The following is a 22,564-nucleotide window of genomic DNA, read 5'->3' on the forward strand; positions in this document are numbered from 1 at the left end:
CTAACATAGAGTATGCCAGGTGGTGACGAATAATGTGAGGAGGGGGGTGCTGGGGAGACAAGGAGAGACGTGTCTTTTAATTGAAGTGGTCTGGGGATATGCAGATGACATTTGGCGATCTGAAAGAAGATCTAAAGGAAGTGAGGGTGTGAGCCATGAAGATACCTATGGGAAGAAAGTTTGACCAAGGCAGCCAGTATGAGCACCTCCACCATTGCTGACTCCAACAGCAATGGCTGAGGCAGACAGGGTATGGCCAGAGAACAGTGTCTGTAGAGCCTTGTAAGAAGTTAGGCTTTGTATTACCACTAAGGGAAGAAGGTGCTGGAAGATTTTTGAGCTGATGTGTTAGAAAGAGTAGTGCACAAAGGTAGAAGCAGAGACAGGTAAAATGCACAGCAGGAGACAGTGGCAGCTGGCAAGATAACAGAAGTGGTTGGATTTTGGCTGTATTTGAAGGCTAAGCTGGCCGGATTTGTAGACAAGTTGAATGTGTGGTGTGAAGAAGAGGAGTTGTGAACCATCTACTATTGTATGTCTAAGTGACTAGCAACTTGCAGTTGCCACATCCTGTAATGGAAAGGAGTACACCTGGAGTGTGAGATGCTGTACAGGCACCTCTCGTCATGTCCTAGAGGCAGCTGGATAGATGAGTGCAGACATTAGGAGAGAGGTCTAGGTTGGGAATAGAAATGTGGATCATCAGTGTATAAATGGTGTTTAAAGCCATGAAACCCAGTAAAATTACCTACGGTCTAAGTACAGGTGAAAAAGCTGTGTAAGAAGTGAGTCCTTGGGAACCTCCATTTTCGAGAGGAGAACCAGCAAAGGAGACTCAGCAAAAACAGCCAGCAAGAGTGAGGCAAGGCAGCCCTGAAGCCAGACATGATGTTTCAAGAAGGGAGAGACTAAATGTATCAAGGCTGCTGTGCCTCAGTTAAAATGAGTGCTGGGAACTGGCCTTGGTTTAACGCTGAAGCACAGCGACCTTGACAAGAACAGTTTCTGAAAACTTAGTTGGAGTGGGCACAAGAGAGCCTGAAAGGCAGAGCTGGAGATGGTGTTACAGAAAGCTTTTCTTGAGAGCTCACAGAAATGGGTCTGTAGCTTTATTGGACTGTAGGGTCAAGGAAGGCTGTTTGTGATCCAGTGGAGTGATCCAGGAGAAGAGTGGGGAACCACAGCCAGGTGTGGGCAAGGGAACACAGAATCCAGTTGAGGAGGGAAGGGCCAGCCTGAGACAGCAACACCAGCAGGAAGGAAAGTGCAGAGTCTCGGTGCAGGCAGGCACTCAGCTCTGTGCTGATCCCTTACATGTTGTTCTCCATGTTTAGGCAGCGAGGTCATCAGTTGCCAGTAAGGATGGGGGTGAAATACTAAAGGTTTAGAGAGAGAAGAAAAGATAGGCAGTATTCTAGAAGAGCAGGAAAATTAAAGGACCAGAAAAGTGTAACAGGATGGCCAGGTAGCACTGATGAACCCTTGAAGTTGGTGGTCACGAGTTTAAAGTGAGACTTGTCAGCATGATTTTATGTTTTTCCTGTAGCCACTTTCAGTTATATGAGTACAGGCATGAAGTGGACCACTGGTTCTCAGCAGGGGTAAGTTTGCCTCCCACCACAGACATTTGGCAGTTTCTGGAGACGTTTCTGGTTGTCACAATGCAGGGGACGAGTTGGGTGGGTGGAGGTTGCTAGGAACATCTAATGGGTGGTGGCCAAGGATGCCATTGAACATCCAACAATGTACAGGATGGGTTCCCACAACACAATTACCTAGCTCAAAACATCAGTAGAGCCACTGTCGAGAAACAGAAGGAGACAGAATTAATTAGATAAGGGTTTTGCCAGGTGTGTATGACAAAGAGGGGACTGTGCAAGTGAGGGGACCGTTGGATATAGGTGGGTAGGGAGGGAAGTGAGAAACATGTAAAGGTTGTAACAGAAAGGGATTGTAGGTCTCATCGGCATCAAATAATTGTTGGCATCCTGGATGGAGTGAATTGACAAAACACATGGTGGGTATCAGAGATTGGGATGCTGGGAAGCAAGGGAGGTTCAAATAATTATGAGATCTAGGCTATCATCACACAGTGGCTGGCTGAGAGAGGAGATGAGATATCTGGAAGCAATGAAGTCAAGGAACTAAGAGACCCGAATGTTAGAAGGATGGTACATGTGGATATTAAAATCATCAAGAACAGTGAATGAAGTAATGTTGAAGAAAGTAAAAGAGCAGTTGGAGTGTCAGATGTGTCATAGGAGTCAGTAAAGAACTAGGAGGAGGCCAGGTCCTGATACTGAAGTCTGAAAGCATGAGATGAGATTAACAAGAACCAATCATTTCCAATACATAATTACTTTTTATAAATTCTCATTTACCAGCATTTAAAAATAGGCTCCTAGTTAATTGGATTATACTATGTCCAGTAGTATTGCAGTAAATGAAATATATTGCAGTAAATGAAGCTATCTTAGAATCTGAATACTGAAAAGTATAAAGTGATCTCATAACTTAAAAACTGAGAAAACAACAAGAACTCAGGAAAACATCATCTGATTCCTAATCTTAAGATGAGAGATACATGGTCTCACATCCCAGTTTCAAAGGAAACATGTAATATTTTTGAAAAACGTTTAAATTCATGTTCATATCACTCAGTATTTTAGTTTTTGTGTTATATTCCTTAGAGGTAGTTTATATTCTGTTTTCTTCTCATTGTAAGCATTTTTTCATTTTTACATATTCTCCACAGAATTTTTAGCTGTTACATGGTTTTGGTGCAGTATACTTAATCTTTTCCCATTGGGTATTTAGCATGCAGCTTGTTTTTCACTAGGAGATTATATGTGTAAGCACTTGGTAGTGTGTTCACACAGGAGACCCAAGGTCAGTGTGCGTTGAGTTTGAATAGCTCATGCTGAGCCCCTTGCCCATACCCTGAGGGAACAGTGCAGCAGGAGAACATTTCTTGGTCAGAGTTAATATGCAAAAGTTTTCATGGCTCTTGAAATGGATTTAGCATATTGCTTTCCAAAGTGGCTGTACCCGTATCTAAGGTACATTTCTTTTTAATTTCAAATCATTTAGGCATACAGTACAATAGATTTCATGTGGTGACATCTCTTTAAATGTTATTTTCTTTTTCTCAAAAATAGCAAAGCCATCCCAAGAATCCAAATGACAAACACCGTAGCAAAAAGTGCAAAGATCCCAAACCACGGGTAAAGAAGTTAAAATACCACCAATACATTCCACCAGATCAGAAGGGTGAGAAGAACGAGCCACAGATGGACTCCAACTACGCCCGCCTGCTTCAGCAGCAGCAGCTCTTCCTGCAGCTGCAGATCCTGAGTCAGCAGAAGCAGCACTACAACTACCAGACCATCCTGCCTGCACCATTCAAGTACGGCGGGGCCCATGCTGTCCTCAACGCGGGGTTTTCTGTGGTTTTTTTCTTTTTTTGTTTTTTTGAGACAGAGTCTCGCTTTGTCACCCAGGCTGGAGTGCAGTGGCGCGATCTTGGCTCACTGCAAACTCCGCCTCCTGGGTTCACGCCATTCTGCGTCAGCCTCCTGAGTACCTGGGACTACAGGCTCCTGCCAGCGCGCCTGGCTGATTTCTTGTATTTTTAGGAGAGACGGGATTTCATCATAGTCTCGATCTCCTGACCTCGTGATCCACCCGCCTCGGCCTCCCAAAGTGCTGGGATTACAGGCTTGAGACACCGCGCCCGGCCTCTGTGGTTTTTTATGAGGAACTATAAGTTACCAAAAGTTGAATATTGTCATTTATTTGTGCTCAGTGATGATTTTCATTTCTTTGTTATCAGAGCTTATCATACAGTGTCTGAAGTCCACATGGTGAGAATGGCCTGCATTCCAGTCCAGTTTCTGTCCTCCAAAATAGGTTCTGAATTTTTACAAGTTAGAAATGCCTTTTCACAATTATTCATCCAGATTTGCCTATTATTAGAACACCAAAATAGTACTAGATGTTCTGAGAAAAGCATGAGTAGTATAACACCTGTGATAAACAGCTAAAATAGGAGAAAGATGGGCATGAAAGCTGGAGTGGTCAAAGGAAAGCCTGGTGGAAAAGGCAGGATCTTTGTATATAGAAGCCTCAAGAAGGGCCTTTCCAGGCACAGGGGAATGCTATGAGCACTAGTACAGAGGAAAGAATAGAGTAAGTAGTGCCTCTCTTCATTGGAAGATGAGAAACACTGCCTAAACAAAGAATCTGATTAATTTTTAAGAAAAAAAGTGGAAGACAAAAATCGAGTACAGCCAATGTCTAAGGGGACTTGAAGCTGGGCAGAAGAGTCTTACTCGACACAGCAGACAGACAACGGAGTGCTTCAGAGCAGGCTGCTAACGTGGTGAGGCTGCAATGTAAGAAAGAACACCTGGATGCTGGTGTTGCAGGGACGTCTAGAGACAGTGAAGAGCTGTGACAGCAGAGGGAGTGTTTCAGAAGACAGTTAAAGGCCTTGGTGACCAGCAACTGCTAAGAAGAAAGGTGTTTTCAAAGTTTTAACCCAACTGGGGGGGACAGAAGGGAGTGAATTCTGACAATTTCTGAAACTGAATTCACAGCAAGACATCAATGGCTAATTTTAATTAATGTAATAAAGAAAATTTCTGGATATACATTCCCAATATGCTTTTTCTGGGAAACAGATAAAAATGCAAAGATGTTGTCTTCATTTTCCTCACTTTTCTGGAAAAAGAAATATTTTCATTTGACTCTTGAAAAAGATGCAAAAGTTCATGATAATGAAAAATTACTAGCCATGATCAAGTCATTCAACTTACGATTACATGATCTGTAGAAACTTCTGTTTTCTACATGTAGCCTAAGCATTCCCTCATAGGTAGCCCCTCTTTTCCCTCTTAAGATTCAGATATGTTGAGGAAGATTAAACCTGTTAGTAATTCAGACCTAATTGTAAAGTACTTAAATCTAAAATATCAGGGTATGGAGATGAAGAGAGGAAGAACTTTGTATCCAGTTACTGTTTTAACAGCAAGCAGGCCCAAGTGAGCTATTGACATTGGAAGGGAATCAGGAGAGACCAAAGAGAATTGGAAGAGAATCAGAGACAAGCTGCTGCTACTTTGCAGCTTTGTCCAGGCCCTAGGGAGGCCTCCTCCACTGCCATCCTCCTTTGGCATTGGGCACCACTAATAATAATAATGGTAATGATGACTCACAGTTACTATGTACAATGCATTGTGCTTAAAACTGTGCATCATCCTCATCTTTGCTGCAAATCTAGGAGGAATTGCTGTTACTGACCCCATTCCCAGATGAGGACGCTGTTAAGGTGAAAATCCCAAAGGATTTTGTTGATATCTTTGAAACAGTCTTTTCTGTAATGAAAGAATTTGGCTGTGCGGTTGGGCTTTGTAGATGGGAAGAATCCATCAGAGGTGTGGGCTTGCTGAACTGTTACCAGTTCTTTGTCTTTCCATTAAGGCTTCAATTCCCCTCTCCTCCTCAGACATTCAGCACCTCTACGATAACCAGGCTCACCCAAGAACACTATCATACAAAAAGACCCAGGATACTAGAAGGAGAAAGAACACTTGTTTTTGTGTATTATTTAACCACAAAAAGAATGTAAGTCGTGTTCAGTTTCCAGATCCTAAAAATGGAGACCTTGTTTCCTAACGCACTGTTTATATTTATCAAAATTCCATTACAAGAAACAATGTGGAAGTCTTGCAGTGCCCATAGTGGTAGGATTTTACCTGAATCATGTAGCCCTTTGCCACCACAAAGGAGCAAGCGCCCAAATGGACTGGGCTTTAGTCCAGCCCAGCTTGTCCGCACAGTGGGAAGTCACTGGAGGTCCCCGAAGGCCACTGCATCCCTCTGAACTCAGGTCTCTCATCTGCCAATCACATTCATCAGCAACCCTCTCCTTTTTTATTTTCTCTCCCTCTATTGATTTGGGAGAAAAATAGAATAACATGTTTATATTATTTTAAAGATTGAGTGAAATACCAAACTGTTCATTATAATAGGTAGAGTATTATAGAATCTCCACAGGAAAAAAAAAAAACAGCATGAGTAGAATAATTACATTCATTCTCAAGGGGATAATACCATTCACAAGGAAGCAAAAGGTGGCTCAGCAGGGAGATTCCTCTTATGTAATAAAGCACAGACCTACGTGCAGTCCATAAACACATGCAGTATGTGGTGTTGAAACTTCATGGGGAGAGAGATTTGGAGAAAAATGTCTAAAAGTCTCTTTCGGGGGACACTAATGAATGAAAATAAGGTGGAGAAACATTGATTTGAAGAAAATGTTTTCATAACTCTGAGATTTTACAGTTGAGTTTTTATAAAGGAGAACAATGATGCATAAAATATATGTCATTTCATCCAATAACAAGAAACTTCATCCCAAAGATTTCAAGTATTTAACTTCAACAAAATTCAGCCAGGTTTTAGAAGACCCCCAAAGTGAATGCCAAGAGTTAGCTATTGACAAAGCCAGCATTGGCTTCAACCACAGACTTCCCAGAACTCCTCAGAGAAAGCTCACCCAACTATGGCTGTCACCCCATAGGCACTGTCACCTCAATTCCCTGTTTCAGAATGTGGAATTCCAAGTCTCTTGGCTTTGGCACCAAGTCTGAAGCTGCAGTGGAATCGGCTGTATGGTAGCAACCATCCAGAAAGGAAACACCACTGTTACCAAGAGTATCACAGTTGGAAGATGTTAGGTGGGAATCTGGTTTTAATACTGAAAGTTTAGGGAAATTAGTACAAAGCACCTAACTGTAGTAGAATTTGACAAGTGATGCACCAACTTCTCTTAAATAAGCTTTTTAAATTGAAGTATAGCTTACATACAGAAAAGTCCATAAATTGTAAGTGAAAATTGATACAAAAATGAATACACTCCTGTATCCAATACTCAAACCAAGAACATTATCAGTACCCCAAAAGCCCCCTTTGTGTCCCTTTTCTGTGATGATCCTGACTTCTATCTGCAGAGATTAGTTTTGCCTGTTTTTTTGTTTTTTTGAGACGGAGTCTCGCTCTGTCGCCCAGGCTGGAGTGCAGTGGCGCAATCTCGGCTCACTGCAAGCTCCGCCTCCCGGGTTCATGCCATTCTCCTGCCTCAGCCTCCACAGTAGCTGGGACTACAGGCGCCCGCCACCACACCCAGCTAATTTTTGCATTTTTTAGTAGAGACAGGGTTTCACCGTGTTAGCCAGGATGGTCTCAATCTCCTGACCTCATGATCTGCCCGCCTCGGCCTTCCAAAGTGTAGTTTTGCCTGTTTTTGAACTTTATATACATGCAATCTTAGAGTATACCTAGGAGCATCTTTGTTGGTGCCGATAGCAGTTCTTTTTTTTTGTTTGTTTAATATTTCGTGGCTGACTATACTGTAATTTAACCATCCAACTCACTCTTGATGCATAGTTGGGTTGTTTCCAGTTGGGGCTATTATGAATAACCCCATAGTAAATAGTCTGTCTTTTGGTATACATACATGTGTCTTTCTTTAGATGTCTATCTAGGAATGGAATTGCGGGATCATAGGATAGGCAGATGTTTTTCTTTAGTACAGTTTTCCAAAATAGCTGCATCATTCACACCTCTGCCAGCAGTGTGTGATTGTTGTGGTTGTTCCAGGTACTTGGTATCAGTCTTATTATAGCAATTCCGCTGAAAATGCAGGGGTATTCTGTTGTGATTTGCGTTTTCCACATACCTAATGAGGTTGAACCATTGTTCCTTTATTTATTGACCATTGGGATATGCTTTCTTGTGATACATCTGAGATTTTTCCACTGGCTTTTCTGTCTCTTTCTTACTGATTTTAAAAGACCTCTTTATATACTTTAGATATGAGGTCTTTGTCAGAAATATATATTACAGATCTGTTGTCCTGCACTGTGGCTTGACTTTTCACTGTCTTAAAGATGTCCCTTTTACTCAGTGCTTTTTATGTCCTATTTAAGAAATCTTTGTCTACCCAAAGACCATGAAGATACTATTCTGACTGTTTTTCTGAAAGATTTTCATAATTCACATGTAGATTTTGGGAACAAGGTGAGGTGGGGCCAGTCAAAAGCCATGTTTTTTCTGTGTGAATTTCCAGCGTAGCGTGGCGCCATCAGAAGTCCTGCCCTCTCTCCACTACATCACGGTGTCCTCTTTTTGGTAACTCAAGGGTCCAGGTATGCAGAGGGCCATTTCTGGATTTGCTGGGAGTCTCTCATTTGCCTGTCGTTCTGTCCCTGTATCAGCAACCTACATTAATTATGCGTTGATGTCTGGTGGTGTGACTCTTCCAGCTTTGCTTTTCTTCAAGGATTCATGGCCATTCTTGGTCCTTTGCATTTCCATATAAAGCTTAGAATCGCCTTCTAAATTTCCACCACGCTAGCAAACAAACAAAACCTGCAGGGATTTCATTGAGATCTAATGTAATTGGCATATTTACAATATTCAGCCTTCCAAATCCATGACCATGGTATCTTTCTCTTCATAAGTTAGTCAACTTGTTAATAGAAACAATGTCAAATCTAGAAATTATTTTATTATAAACTCTAATTTTCTTTTTCTTTTGAAGGCCACTCAATGACAAAACTAATAACAGTGGGAATTCAGCTTTGAACAATACCACACCTAACACACCAAGACAGAATACATCTGCTCCTGTGAGAAAGCCAGGACCTCTGCCTTCTAGCCTGGATGACTTAAAGGTGACAATTCCAACTGGAGCTTATTCACCCCCGAGTACCACAAACATGTAAATGATTTGCCAGATTTGTCTAGCAGACATTAAGTAGTTTTCAATAGACATTCAACTTTACCAACAATATGATTATCTTTATAAAGGTACTTTCTTTTTACTTCCACTAAATTTTCTTTTAAAGCAACCAATAACTGTCGTTTACTGAGTGTGTACCTTGTGTGGGCACCTGCCAGTTCTGCTGGATTCCATAGGCTGTGATTTTTTTTTTTCCTTCCCTGCTCAATGCCAAGTTTGGGAGAAGCAGGAAAATGTAACAGTTAAGAATATGAGCTCTAGGGCCAGCCTTTTTAGGTTTCTGTCACAGCTCAGCCTTCTATTATCTGTGGTACCGTGAGTGAGTGCTTCAGCCTCTCTCTTCCCGTTGATTCCTGATCTGTAAAATGGGAAGAATAATGATACGGACACCTCATAGGGTCATGTGAAGATGAGTGGAAAGAATAGAGCACTTCTAACAGTGTCTTGCACATGGCAGCTACTCAATAAATGCAGCTGTACCGTCATCATTCCTGGTAGTATCTCTCTGCTTTGACATAAAAGCGGAATTACCCTCTAAAAACCCTTACTGCATCACTGGCTCCTCAAGTACTTCTAGTCTGTAGTTATATGTTTCTGTGTGCTTAAATAGAAACCAGTTCCACTTTCAGGTGTGCAGTAACACAGAGTTGTCTGACAGACATAGGCACCTTTCCCATCACAAAAGTGTACTGTAGATTTGCCAGAAAGCTCCAATACCAAGAGATCTGCTTTGTTTGTACCTCCAGGTGTCAGAACTGAAGACAGAACTGAAGTTAAGGGGTCTGCCAGTGTCAGGCACCAAACCAGACCTCATTGAGCGCCTGAAACCCTACCAGGAAGTGAACAGCAGCGGCCTTGCTGCTGGTGGCATCGTGGCAGTGTCATCGTCAGCCATTGTCACCAGTAACCCAGAAGTCACTGTGGCCTTGCCGGTTACCACACTACACAACACTGTGACTAGCCCAGTCTCTACTCTCAAGGCAGAATTGCCATCTACAGGAACCAGCAACGCAGCCCGTGTGGAAAATGTTCATTCCCCTCTGCCCATTTCACCATCTCCCTCTGAACAGTCCAGTCTCAGTACTGATGACACAAACATGGCGGACACTTTCACCGAGATTATGACCATGATGTCTCCTTCACAGTTCTTGAGTTCATCTCCTTTGAGAATGACAAATAATGAAGACAGTCTGAGTCCTACCAGCAGCACTCTGTCGAACCTGGAACTGGATGCAGCCGAGAAGGATCGCAAGCTTCAGGAGAAAGAGAAGCAAATCGAAGAACTGAAGAGGAAACTGGAACAAGAGCAGAAGCTCGTGGAAGTGCTGAAAATGCAACTTGAGGTTGAAAAACGAGGGCAGCAACAGCGGCCCCTGGAACCCCAGCCCAGTGCCCCAGGTCATTCTGTCAACAAGTCAGATCAGAAGCACAGCAGCCTTGGCTCCTCCATCAAAGATGAGGCCTCACTCCCCGACTGCTCCAGCTCCAGGCAGACCATCCCAGTAGCCAGCCACACTGTAGGCCAGCCCATCTCTACAGGTGGCCAGACCCTTGTTGCCAAAAAGGCTGTAGTTATCAAGCAAGAGGTCCCTGTGGCCCAGGCAGAGCAGCAGAGTGTCGTCTCGCAGTTTTATGTGAGTTCCCAGGGACAGCCACCGCCTGCTGTTGTTGCTCAGCCCCAGGCTTTACTGACCACGCAGACTGCTCAGCTCCTGCTCCCAGTGTCCATCCAGGGCTCAAGTGTCACCTCAGTGCAACTCCCTGTAGGCAGCCTCAAACTCCAGGTGTGAAGTGTGTCTTCTAACTACTTTGCCTTACAGCATGCTTGGAATGCAAACCCTGCTAAGGAAGGAACCATACCTGAGCTCTTTCATAAATGCATCCAGAGCAGACCTCACAGAGGAAACATATGCATGTGTGAGAGGGTTATTCAGATATCTGAATATCTAGCACTTTTTATGTAGTGAAAACAAACACAGGATGCTTTTCTAGTTCTGTTACCTTTTCCCTTGATTGAATACAGTATCATCCATGCAGACATTTTTTTACACACCAGTGACTTGATCATTGTGATCATAGTCTCTGCTGCTGAGCACTTCTTCTGGCAAGGCACAGCATCTAGTACTTTAAATGGCTGGCTTCACTTCATCCTCCCTTCTCCTAGAAGATGTAAGTGATACGACCCCTCTCTGGATAAGGAGCTGAGGCCTAGGAGTACTCAAGTGAGTTCCCCAAGGATGGAGCTGGCATTTAAACCTAGGTGTTCTGCCTGCAGAGCCTTTATTCTTATGCCCATTCTTATATTCTGCCTCCCACATTTAGTTCTTGAAAGTCACTGCTTATATGAAGATGTCTAAACTAAGGAAAACATGACCAAAAATTTAGGAGTGAGGATGTAATTGAAAAAGATGAGAAAACACTGATGAGCATGAAATTCCCTTTTGTGCCTACATAACCTGTGTATTTGCCTGAGGTTGTTCTGTGTCATGCAGTTTTTGTAAGTTTTAACCAAACATGTACCACGAGTGAACAAGAAACCATTTGAACCAGTGCTCCTCAGCCTCGACACCCAAATACCTGAAACAGGCGAGAGGAGTCATCTTGTATCCCTGTGGTTAGGAGGCAGGGCCTGCAGACCCTTTGGCACATGCAAAAAATTCTAATTCCTCTGTTTTATCTTTAGGGTATCTGCAAAATTGAAAGTCTATTCCATAATAAATCCTTAAATTTTTTTGGTCCAAATCTGCCATTGCTGTAGTAGAAATGAGAACCGTGTTTTTATCCTTGGGTCTGAGGGCGCCCTGGCCCCTTGCCGGCTCTCCCTAGGGAATGCACGCACAGCTTACCAAAAGCAATTGGGACAGTTAGGTCTCACGAGTTTCCTTGTTGCTCTTCAAATATTACAATACCTGAGCTATTATGTGTAGAACTGCCTTAGGTTCTTATTATTTCCATTTTCTCAAAATTTTCAAATGAAAATCTTAGCTACTTAGGAATAATAAGAGCATGCAGTGACTGGTCTGGTGTTTACCTCTCTGGTTTAGAATCATTAAAGTTCAGATTTCTGTGCAGATGAAGTGTGTATCTGTAACCTTGGTCTTCATTTAGATACAATCCCCAAGTGACCAATGATTCTACATCTAAATTGTGATTTCTAACTTTGATTCTGACAATTAAGTTGACTTTTTTTCAATTCACCTCCCTAGACTTCACCACAAGCAGGAATGCAGACTCAGCCTCAGATAGCAACTGCTGCACAAATACCAACTGCTGCCTTGGCCTCAGGCTTGGCCCCAGCTGTACCTCAGACACAAGACACGTTCCCACAGCATGTGCTCAGTCAGCCTCAACAAGTCAGAAAGGTTTGTAAATGCCAAGGAGCAGTAAACTGTCACTGATTTTTACCACCCTCCAATCATCCATTCAACAAGCGTCTTCGTAAAATTAGCCTTGGGAAGCTCCTGTTCATTCTGTTCTGTGATCCATCTCTGATGGAATGAGCCTTAGGTCAGATGCCATTTGGTTGCAGATTTCCCAGTTATTTGGAATGGAGAAAGCTTTTCATTACTAAAAGATAGCGTGCCTTCACAGTTAACCCCTTTTCCAAGGGAAAGTTTCAAAAGTATTTGTTTTCAATCCTCATAAATTTACTGAATTTTAAAATAAATTTTTTCAAATTAAACATACTGTAGAAAAAAAGATACGCTGTTCCCTTGGAAAAGGTATTTGAAGATGAAAAATATACTCCCAAAATGTTTATGTTGAATAAGATCTTGAAATACATTTGTAAGACTTTGCCATCTCAGATTAAGAGCCCAGAAGGTCCATCAATTCCATTTCACCATTGCCTAGGTGTTTGGCCTCACACAAAATTCACTTACCTTCTCTGAGAGTCAATTACCTCATCTTCAAAATGAAGTTGGTGGTCTAGGATTCAGTGTCCTCTACACAAATACCTACCAAAAAATTTCTCCCACATTCCCTAGTAGCCAGTAGGTGGAGCTATGTGCACATCTCCTTGCTAGAAAAATCTTAGGCCTTAAAAATAGGTCTTACTCTTTTAAACCTTGAAAATTATTAATCCCAGAGTTTTACTCTTCAACATAAAAGAACCCAGGTAATGAGTTGTGCCTGTGATCTGCCTCAGGATAGTGTGAACTGTCTGGGTGAAACCAGCTTTGGGGGCAGAAAGCAGCAGTCACATGTAACAGATGTGCTGCTTCAGAATCTCCTCTGCTAAAGGAATCATGGTTGTATGTTACTGAGTTTGGGGAAAGCTCAAAATACCATTTAGTGTAATTAAAAGCTTAGTAAATGTTCAAATGTTAAGACAATTTGTTTTAGGGAGGAAAGGGAAAAATATGTAGATAGGATAAATAAGGGCTTTTTCACTAAGTCTCAAGATACTAGAATTAGGAATGATTACTTCCAGTGTAAAGGAAGTAATTTTTTACCAAATATAAGGAAATTTAATTGTTTCAAACAGGAGTATATTTACAGAACTCATCACCATCGAGGTTGTACTGTTTGAGGTATATACACATAGACTTTCCTGCTTACAAAATACAGAGGTTTTTTGGAGTATTAGTATTATAGAACGTGTTAAGTATTTTTATGAGCAAACCAAGTTCTATGAAATACAGTTACAATATCAGCAATATAGATACATATTTGTAAAAGACCCTAAAACTTGTGGCTCTTGATGGAGGTGCTAAACAAAACATTTTGGAGTTCCGCAGCAGGAAGTTCTCACCTTTGCCTGTTAGAACAGAAAATAGCCTTTCCAAAGGGGGCCAGTTTTAAATGGGGCCTTGCTTGTATTTGAAGAAATTTTCAAGAAACTGGAGAATTGAGTGACCATAGCAGGTTGAGGTTTTAGGTAGGATGAAAAGGGGGCCAGGTAGTAAGCAGCTTACATGCCAGGCAAAGATTAGGGTTTTACCCAAATCAGGAGAGCCAATGAGTGTGGTAGGGGCCATGCCTTGAGAACACGTTGTGACGGGGGATCTGTGCCGCAAGGCTGCTGCAGGATCCCTGTGATAGATAGTGAGGGCCAGGCGCAGGACAGCAGAGAGCAGCAGCAGATTCAAGAGGCGTCAGTGAGATGTGTGAACACTGAGGGAGAAAGCAGAGTTGACTGATAGTCCTATTTACCTAAGTTTTTAAAAAGGCAGAACCAAGAATTATTTTCCCTCAGAAGCTGAGAGACAGGGGGTAGTGGGGAAAAAGGAGAAAAATCATTTGGAATATTTTTAATTTGAGATACCTAGGAAGATGATGTAAGTGGCTTTGATGCCTGGGAGCAAGGTTGGAAACAGAGCAGTGACTCGGGATTATTAGCTTAGTCACGGCCATTAAAGACTTGAGAGTCGGCCGGGCACAGTGGCTCACGCCTATAATCCCAGCACTTTGGGAGGCCGACGTGGGCAGATCACAAGGTCAGGAGATCGAGACTATCCTGGCTAACACGGTGAAACCACGTCTACTGAAAATACAAAAAATTAGCTGGGCATGGTGGCGGCTGCCTGTAGTCCCAGCCACTCGGGACTGAGGCAGGACAATGGTGTGAACCTGGGAGGCAGAGGTTGCAATGAGCCAAGAGTGCGCCACTACACTCCAGCCTGGGCAACAGAGCGAGACTCTGTCTCAAAAAAAAAAAAAAAAAGAGAGAGTAGACGAGCTCACCTTAGAGAGGAATAGAAGAAACTCAACTATCATTTAAGAGGAGAATTATAAAGAGCAAGCACTGTTTTTCCACAAAGCTCTGTCTGTACCACCATCAAAGGCAAGTTACTGCGTAAAGGGACCACATATGCTCGAAAATAGGGGTAAGCAAAACCTGGCCTATGGGCCAAATCTAACCCACCGCCTGTTTGTGTGGATAAAGTTTCATTGGCACACAGCCACACGCATTTATCTGTGTACTATCTGTGGCTGCTTTCAGGCTGCAATGGCAGAGCCAAGTGGTAACAACAGAGGCCAGGTGACCCACAAATCGTAAGCTATATACTCTGCAGCCCTTTACAGAAAAAGTTTGCTGACCCCTGGCCTAAAACATGGTTTTCTTTACTTCATTAGGAAAAGCCAAAGAACAAATTAATGGAGAAGCATTTATTCATTATAGGTTTTCACAAACTCAGCATCAAATACAGTTCTTCCATATCAGAGACATCCTGCTCCATCTGTCCAGCAGCCCTTTATCAATAAGGCCTCCAACAGCGTTCTTCAATCCAGAAATGCTCCGCTTCCATCCCTGCAAAATGGACCTAACACACCCAACAAGGTAACCCTGTGAGGCTTGTGCATCTGTGACAGTTCTACAGGGGCATAAAATCATTCCAAAGCCTAGTGCTTTGGGCTTGGAGTGACTAATATTAATGGGATAAAATTGTTGAAAATTCAGTGATAACTTGTGAAGGAGGAGCTCAGCGATTAACACAGTGAAGATGTGATATGAGGTGGCCACCAGTGCTGTCAGCCTCACAGGTGCTTAAAAGAACCTGCTCATGAATTCCCTGATTTGGCCACTACATAGAGAACAGCAGAGCCGAGTCTAGCCAGGAAAAGAGAGGGTTTATTGCCAAGATGTAATGTGCACTCCTCCTTTATTTGACACAGCCTAGTTCACCCCCGCCACCCCAGCAATTTGTCGTCCAGCACTCTCTGTTTGGGAGCCCAGTCGCCAAGACAAAAGATCCCCCCCGCTATGAGGAGGCCATCAAGCAAACACGCAGCACACAGGCCCCCCTGCCAGAGGTAAGTGAGGGCAGGGTCACGGTGCATAAGGCTATGGTGGATGTGCCCATCTTCAGTCTCGAGCAGACCTGTACAGAATCCCTTGTATGAAACTGACTTGCCTCAGTAGAAATACAAAAATAACCTTGTATTTTACGTGGTTATTTAAAATCAAAATGTCATTTATCATGAAGACCTTAAACAACTTTCAGCAGCAGTATAACTGCATTTACTTTTTATTCAGAAATTCAGGGTTTATCTCTTAACTTTTCCTTTGGGGTAAGGGTATCAGTCATGTTAGAGATAGATCTAATTATGACCAGGACACATATTTTATACAGGTCCCTTTTCTAAAGCCACCGTGTGTCAGGCCAGCATCAAAATGACACATGGTATCACTGTTCCACCTGTCTGACATTCAAGGCCACCAGCACCTAAATTGACTTGGTCCTGCTTCATCTCTCTGGTCTCTAGCAGCCTCTGCTCCCAGCAGGCCAGCCCATCCAAATGACTTTGCTCATGCACTGAGCAAATGCGCTTGGAGGTAACAGACCTGAGGTTCTCCTGGTTTCACCACACATGGTGACCATGTGGTCTCTGAGCCTTCCTGGTTTCACTGATAAAACATAAGTAGCCCCAACTATACCAGGCAATGGAAGAAGTTAGGGTTCCTATTTGTAAAAGCAGATGGCCCATGGTGGGTGCCAGTCACAACAGCACTTGTCATACATTACCTTAAACACTCCTCCAATCTTTCTGTCTCTCTAAAGCTTTCTGTCAAAGCTTAAAACTAACCTTTCAGGGAATAACCCCAGCCTCATAGAGGGTTCAAGGAGTGGCCCTGCCACCACTCCATGGGCGCTAAAGGTGGACACCAAGAGACAGTATCCAAGCGGGACTGTTTATTATCCACGGCAAACAGCAGGAGCATCAGTGCAGTTGTGCCAGTTCCCCCGCTCCCGTGTTCCATGGGGTAACTTGTTGGGGCCACATGGTGGCTGTGTATGCAGTGGGTCAAGCTGCACCCAAGGAACGTGGGGCCAAGGGCTCTGCGCTTTTTCTAGCAAGCACCTAACAAGCCAGTCCCTCACCCAGGGAGTATGCAGTCATGCCTACGCTGCCTTGACCCACTTGGTTGCCTGAGTGAGCATCTGCAGAAGCTGCTTAGTCCAGGCGACCTTGTCAGTTTGGCACCCTTACCAAGGACATCCAGGGACGCTCAGGACCCATCGGGGGCTGCCTCTTGGAGGAAGTGGAACCTGCCGTATGCTTCTTTGTATTCACTGTATTGAGGGGACGTAACTTTGAGTTGTAAGACGTTCCTTACTTAAAGACTCAACAAAGGCCCTTGTCTGCGAGGGAGAAGTCAGATTTCAAAGATAGGTTCAAACATTTGCAATAAGAAATCAAACAGGTGGTGCTGGACTACACTCCTTCCTGATGGTCCATTCGGAGTGGTATCTATTGTCTTCACAGGGAGCAGAGATGAAGTGAATTGCCAAGAGCTTAACTGCAGTTTTTAAGAAAACAAAAAGATAGCACCCATCCTTCCTAAGTCCTGCTTACTTGACGAATCTTCCACTGTAACGTAAGACAGCTGATTGGAATCTCTGGTATTTACATGTCTCTGGGATCCTGTTCATAGACTGAGGTTCTACATTGGTTTTTGGTTATTCAAATGAGTAGCCACCTGTAGGACTTCCTTATATGCCACTGAGCACCAAAGTTCGTTTAAATACATTTACTCAGACTTGCAATTCCACAAGTGGCTAAGTAAGGCCCTACTGGTTCAGTCTTCCCACAGATAATAGCTATTAATCTTGGTCATAACAAAAAGCAACTACCTGAAGGCATTGAAGAGTAAATAGAAGCAGTCATTCTCTGGTGGGGAACCCACACTCAAAGGAAGGGAGTGATGTGGCATGATTTCCCTCTTCTTGCTGCTTTTACTCTGGGGTCCAGCTAAGTGGCATGGTTACTGGTGGAAAAGCCATAGTCTTTATGGCCTGGAAATCCAGAGAACTGAATTGAGAGCAACCAGAGGGAAAGAGCTAGAGGGGAGATCCCCAAATTCTGTGTGCCCACATCTCTGGCTGACCCCTAAGCCATACAGGCGTGGAATAGACGCATAGCAGCTCAGCTGAAGACAAAAGATCTAAAGTGAGATTGGAACATCTACCCAAGAAACATTTTGAAGTTTAAGTGTAACCAAGTTAATAGCTTGTTAAAACAATAGAAACCATTCATCTGAGAATAACAGCAGAATTCATAGTCACCACAGTTTAACATCTGTAACACTTATCCATAACATGCATCATATACAAAGAATCAGGAAAATGTAACCTGTTCTCAAAGGAAAAAGGCTGAGACCAATCCTGAGCTCATCTTGATGTTAGAATTTGCAGGCAAGATTTTCAAAGCAACTACTATTACAACTGTCCTCAGTGATGGAAAAGGAAATATGCTTGTAATTAAAAGGGATCCATATATATACAGAAATTATTTTTAAGAGAACTAAATGGAAATTTGAGAACTAAAAAAGTACAGTATCTGAAATGAAAAAAAATATATAGATGAACTTACCAGAATGGAGATGGCAGGGGAAAAAATGTCAAGAACCTGAAGATAGATCATAACGTATCTAATCTGAATAACAGAGATGGGGGCAAAAGATTTTTTTTAAGTGAACAAAGCCTCAGAACCCTGTTTTATATAATTCAAACAAACAGTCTAGCATAGGTAGAAGAGAAGTCCCGGAACAAGAGAGAAAGAACTGGAGAGGCAAATATTTGAAGAAACAATGGCTGACATGTTCACAAATAGGATGAAAGACAAATTTATAGCTTTGAGATGCTCGATAAACAAGCTGGATAAATCACATCACAGTCAGATTGTTGACAAAACAAAGAGAAAATCTTAAATGCATCAAGAGAAAAAACACATTTCACACAGAGCAAACAACTAATTGATTAATGTCAAGCTTTCATCAAAAACTATGAAAACTGGAAAAGAGTGTAACAGCACGTTTAAAAGTTTTTAGGGAGGAAGAAGTGGAAGAGACTGTCAAGCCAGAATTCTATTATCAAGTTAAAATATCCCTTAAAAATGAAAGTGAAGTAAAGATATTTTCAGATAAAGAAAAATTGCGTTAGTTCATCACCAAAGATCACATTGTCTTGAGGAGTGTATAGCATGTGTAGACGATACTTAAAATAATTAATAGGCCAGGCGTGGTGGCTCATACCTGTAATCCCAGCACTCTGGGAGGCCGAGGCGGGCAGATCACGAGGTCAGGAGATCGAGACCATCCTGGCAAACATGGTGAAAACCCGTCTCTACTAAAAATACAAAAAAATTAGCCGGGCGTGGTGGCGGGCGCCTGTAGTTCCAGCTACTCGGGAGGCTGAGGCAGGAGAATGGTGTGAACCCGGGAGGCGGAGCTTGCAGTGAGCAGAGATGGCACCACTGCACTCCAGCCTGGGCAACAGAGCAAGACTCCGTCTCAAAAAAATAATAATTAATCAAGGATGGGGGAGGGAATGAGTGGATCTGTGTGGTTGTAGGATCTCTATGTTTTATTCAGTGTATGACATTAAGTAGCCTAACATTAAGTTAAGGATATGTATTGCATATCTATGGTAACAATTTAAAAAATTCAAGACAGCTTAAAAAAAAAATCAACAGAAAGGCCTGGCATGGCATCTCACACCTGTAATCTCAACACTTTGGGAGGCAAAGTGAGAGGATTGCTTGAACCTAGGAATTTAAGACCAGCCTGGGCAACATGATGAAACCTCATCACTACAAAAAAGACAAAAATTAGCCAGGTGTGGTGGTGCACACCTGTAGTCCCAGCTACTTGGGAAGCTAAGGCAGGAGTGACACTTGATCCCAGGAGGTTGAGGCTGCAGTGAACCGAGGTTGTGCCACTGCACTCCATCCTGGGTGACAAAGTGAGACTGTCTCAAAAAAAAAAAAAAAAAGAAGAAAGAAAAATTAGAATACAAAAATGTCAATTTTTTTTTAAGGAGACAGGAAAGAAAAACAGGATAACAAAAAAAAAAACTAGATGGAATGAATAGAAGACAAATATAAAATAGTAAACCCAAACTTAACCATGTCAGTAATTATAACATATATGACTAAACAATTCAATTAAAATGCAAAAAATTGTCAGAATGGATATAAAAGCCATACTCAACTGTGTGCAATTTTAAGATATGTCTGCAAATTCTTTGACATTCCTCCCTGGGTTGGATTTAGCAACTCACTTCTAACACACAGAATTGGCAGAGGTGATGGTATGTGACTCCAGAGACTGTCATAAAAGGCATGCCCCTTCTTCCTTGCTCTCCCCTGGATTGCTCACTCTGGAAAAGCCAGCTGTCATGCCATGTGGACATGTCAGCAGCCATCTGGAGAGGCTCACATGGAGGGGCACTGAGGCCTCCCGTCAATGGCCAGCACTAACTTGCCAGTCAAGGGCATTCCCCAGCCACTCCTACAGTTGACAGTAACCTAACCAACGTCTTGGCTGCAACCTCATGAAAGACCGGAAGCCAGAACCACCCATCAAAACCATTCCTGACCCACAAAACTGTGACAAAATAATTTTAAGCCATTATGTTTTGGTATAATTTAGAATATATCAATAGATAACTAATGCATGTATCTCCAAGAGGCGTACTTTAAATACAAAGACACATTGAAAGCAAAAGTGTTGGAAAAAGACCATGCAAACAGCAAGCAGAAGAAATCTGCAGTAGCCAGAAGATTTGAACATACGTTTTCCCAAAGGTAAGTGGATGGCAAATAAGCACTAGAAAAGATGTTCAACATCATTAGTCATTAGGGAAATGCAAATTAAAACCCCAGTGCAATACCACTACACACCTAATGGAATATCTAAAATTGAAAAGACTGACCCTACAAAGTATTGGTGAGAATGAAGAACAACTAGAAATCTTATACCATATACTGAGGGTGGGAATATAAAATGGAACAGTCACTTTGGAAAACAGTTTGGACATTTCTTCAGAAGTTAAACCTATACCTATCCTGTGATCCAGTCATTCCACTCTTAATTACCCAAGAGAAAAGAAAACACATGTCTATACAAGGACTTGTACACAGATGTTCACAAAAAAAACTGGAAACCCAAATGTCCGTCCACAAGTCAATGAATAAATAAACTGCTGTTATTTCCATACAATGCAATACTACGCAACCAAAAAAAAATGAACTGTTCCTGAGGTATACACTACAAGACGCGTAAAACTCAGAATAATTATGCTGGGTGAAAGAAGCTGGTCCTTCCCCTACCACCAAGAAAGTACACACAGTACAAATCCATTCATATAAAACTAATCCATAGTGAAAGCAAGCAGATCTGGGGGTTGCCTAGGGATGAGAAGATGAGGAAACTTTAGGGGCAATGGATATGTTCATTATCTTGATTTTGTTGATGGTTTCATGGGTATATTTATATGTCAAAACATACCAAATTGTATGCTTTACATAAGTGCACCTTACTGTATGTCAGGTAAATCTCAATAAGAGCTGAACAAATATATGTAGTGTGATACACGTATACAAATTTTTACCTAAATACAAATGAATAAAGACACTTTTAAAATAAGGTATTAGAGGCCTCTCAAAATACAATTCAGTGATAGAAAAAAAAGGGAAGCATAGAAGTCGGTGGAGCTGGGTACTAACTAGCCCTGTTCTTGCTGTGTCAACTAACCAGCTGTACAGCTTGGGTAAATGGCTTAACTTCTCAGGTGACCTCAGTGTTTTGAAAATTATCACATGATAGATTAGAACTAAATCGTCTAGAAAGTCCCTTAGGACTCCTAATTGTATAATGCTTCCAGGTTTGTATGAAAGAAACCTAATTTGTACTCTGCTTCATTGTAGATTTCCAATGCACACAGTCAGCAGATGGATGACCTCTTTGATATCCTCATTAAGAGTGGAGGTAAGTCAAAAGTCACATCAGATCCTCAGGAAGGCATCTCTTAACACAAGTACATGAAAGCTTTTCTTAAGCACTCATAGCTTATCTTTAGATACTGAGAAACGTGTTCTTCTAACTGAATTTACTGTTTTAAAATCTGTTAAATATAGGCCATTAAAAGAACTTATGGCCAGGTGCGGTGGCTCACATCTGTAATCCCAGCACTTTGGGAATCTGAGCCCAGGAGTTCAAGACCAGCCTGGGAAACATAATGAGACCTTGTCTCTACAAAAAATTTTAAAAATGAACAGGGTATGGTGGCACACCCCTGGGGTCCCAGCTACTAGGGAGTTGAGGTAGAAAGATTGCTGGAGCCCAGGAGGTCAAGGCTGCGGTGAACTGTGATAGCTTAAAACAGTAATACAATGTGAGATTTATCCACAGATAGATGCCTGCTAAAAAACAAAGACAAGATAGCAAAGCAGAACCAGATTTAAATTCCATGTTGAAAAGCTTCAAAACTTGTTCCATGCGTATGTCTTTGTAATGGGATGAAAACATTACAATACTACCTTAATTATGTGACATCAGGCTATCTAGCATGAGCTCCAGTATCTTTCTTAAAATTCAAAGTCAATGCTAAAGCATTTTCTACAATATAATATGAAATCTTAGATTTAGATCATCTTTATTTAAAAGGGACATTAGCCACAAAAAGAATAAGGATATTGCCTCAGCTTACATATCTTTAAAAATAAATATAAAAATCAATATTTAAAAAAAAAAAATCCTGGATAGTATTTGCATATTTAGAGTAGTCTTAAAATTACCCTGATGAAAGGAGTTTTATTTGAATTTTCAAATAGTGATCAGAAGTTCTCCATTTATAGCATGTATCATTTGACACTGAAGTTGACGTTGACATAGAGAATTGATATTTGACTACAGCTCTACATAATGCCAATAGTATTTTTTGCTAAGAATTATATTGGCCTTACAAAAATAATTTAAGCTGGCCAAGCCCATTGACTTACGCCTATAATCCCAGCACTTTGGGAGCCTGA

General features: G+C 42.0%; 1 protein-coding gene across 9 annotated transcripts in view; it reads left to right on the top strand.

The window, feature by feature from the left end:
* The window catches only part of MRTFB (myocardin related transcription factor B), a 196,798-nt gene that overhangs the window by 166,654 nt on the left and 7,580 nt on the right, over positions 1-22,564 (top strand). For 8 of the 9 annotated variants that reach the window (XM_073015180.1, XM_007986266.3, XM_073015181.1 and 5 more), the window contains 7 exons: positions 3,159-3,406; positions 8,606-8,738; positions 9,553-10,590; positions 12,013-12,168; positions 14,931-15,089; positions 15,425-15,562; positions 21,461-21,521. In XM_073015180.1, the coding sequence (XP_072871281.1) occupies positions 3,159-3,406; positions 8,606-8,738; positions 9,553-10,590; positions 12,013-12,168; positions 14,931-15,089; positions 15,425-15,562; positions 21,461-21,521 (1,933 nt within the window). Of the gene's footprint in view, positions 1-3,158; positions 3,451-3,747; positions 6,106-8,605; positions 8,739-9,552; positions 10,591-12,012; positions 12,169-14,930; positions 15,090-15,424; positions 15,563-21,460; positions 21,522-22,564 lie in introns of those variants that run through there. The other variant, XM_037989837.2, reaches the window with a different exon arrangement.

The sequence above is a fragment of the Chlorocebus sabaeus genome, chromosome 5 (assembly GCF_047675955.1).
Source record: "Chlorocebus sabaeus isolate Y175 chromosome 5, mChlSab1.0.hap1, whole genome shotgun sequence".
Lineage (NCBI taxonomy): Eukaryota > Metazoa > Chordata > Mammalia > Primates > Cercopithecidae > Chlorocebus > Chlorocebus sabaeus.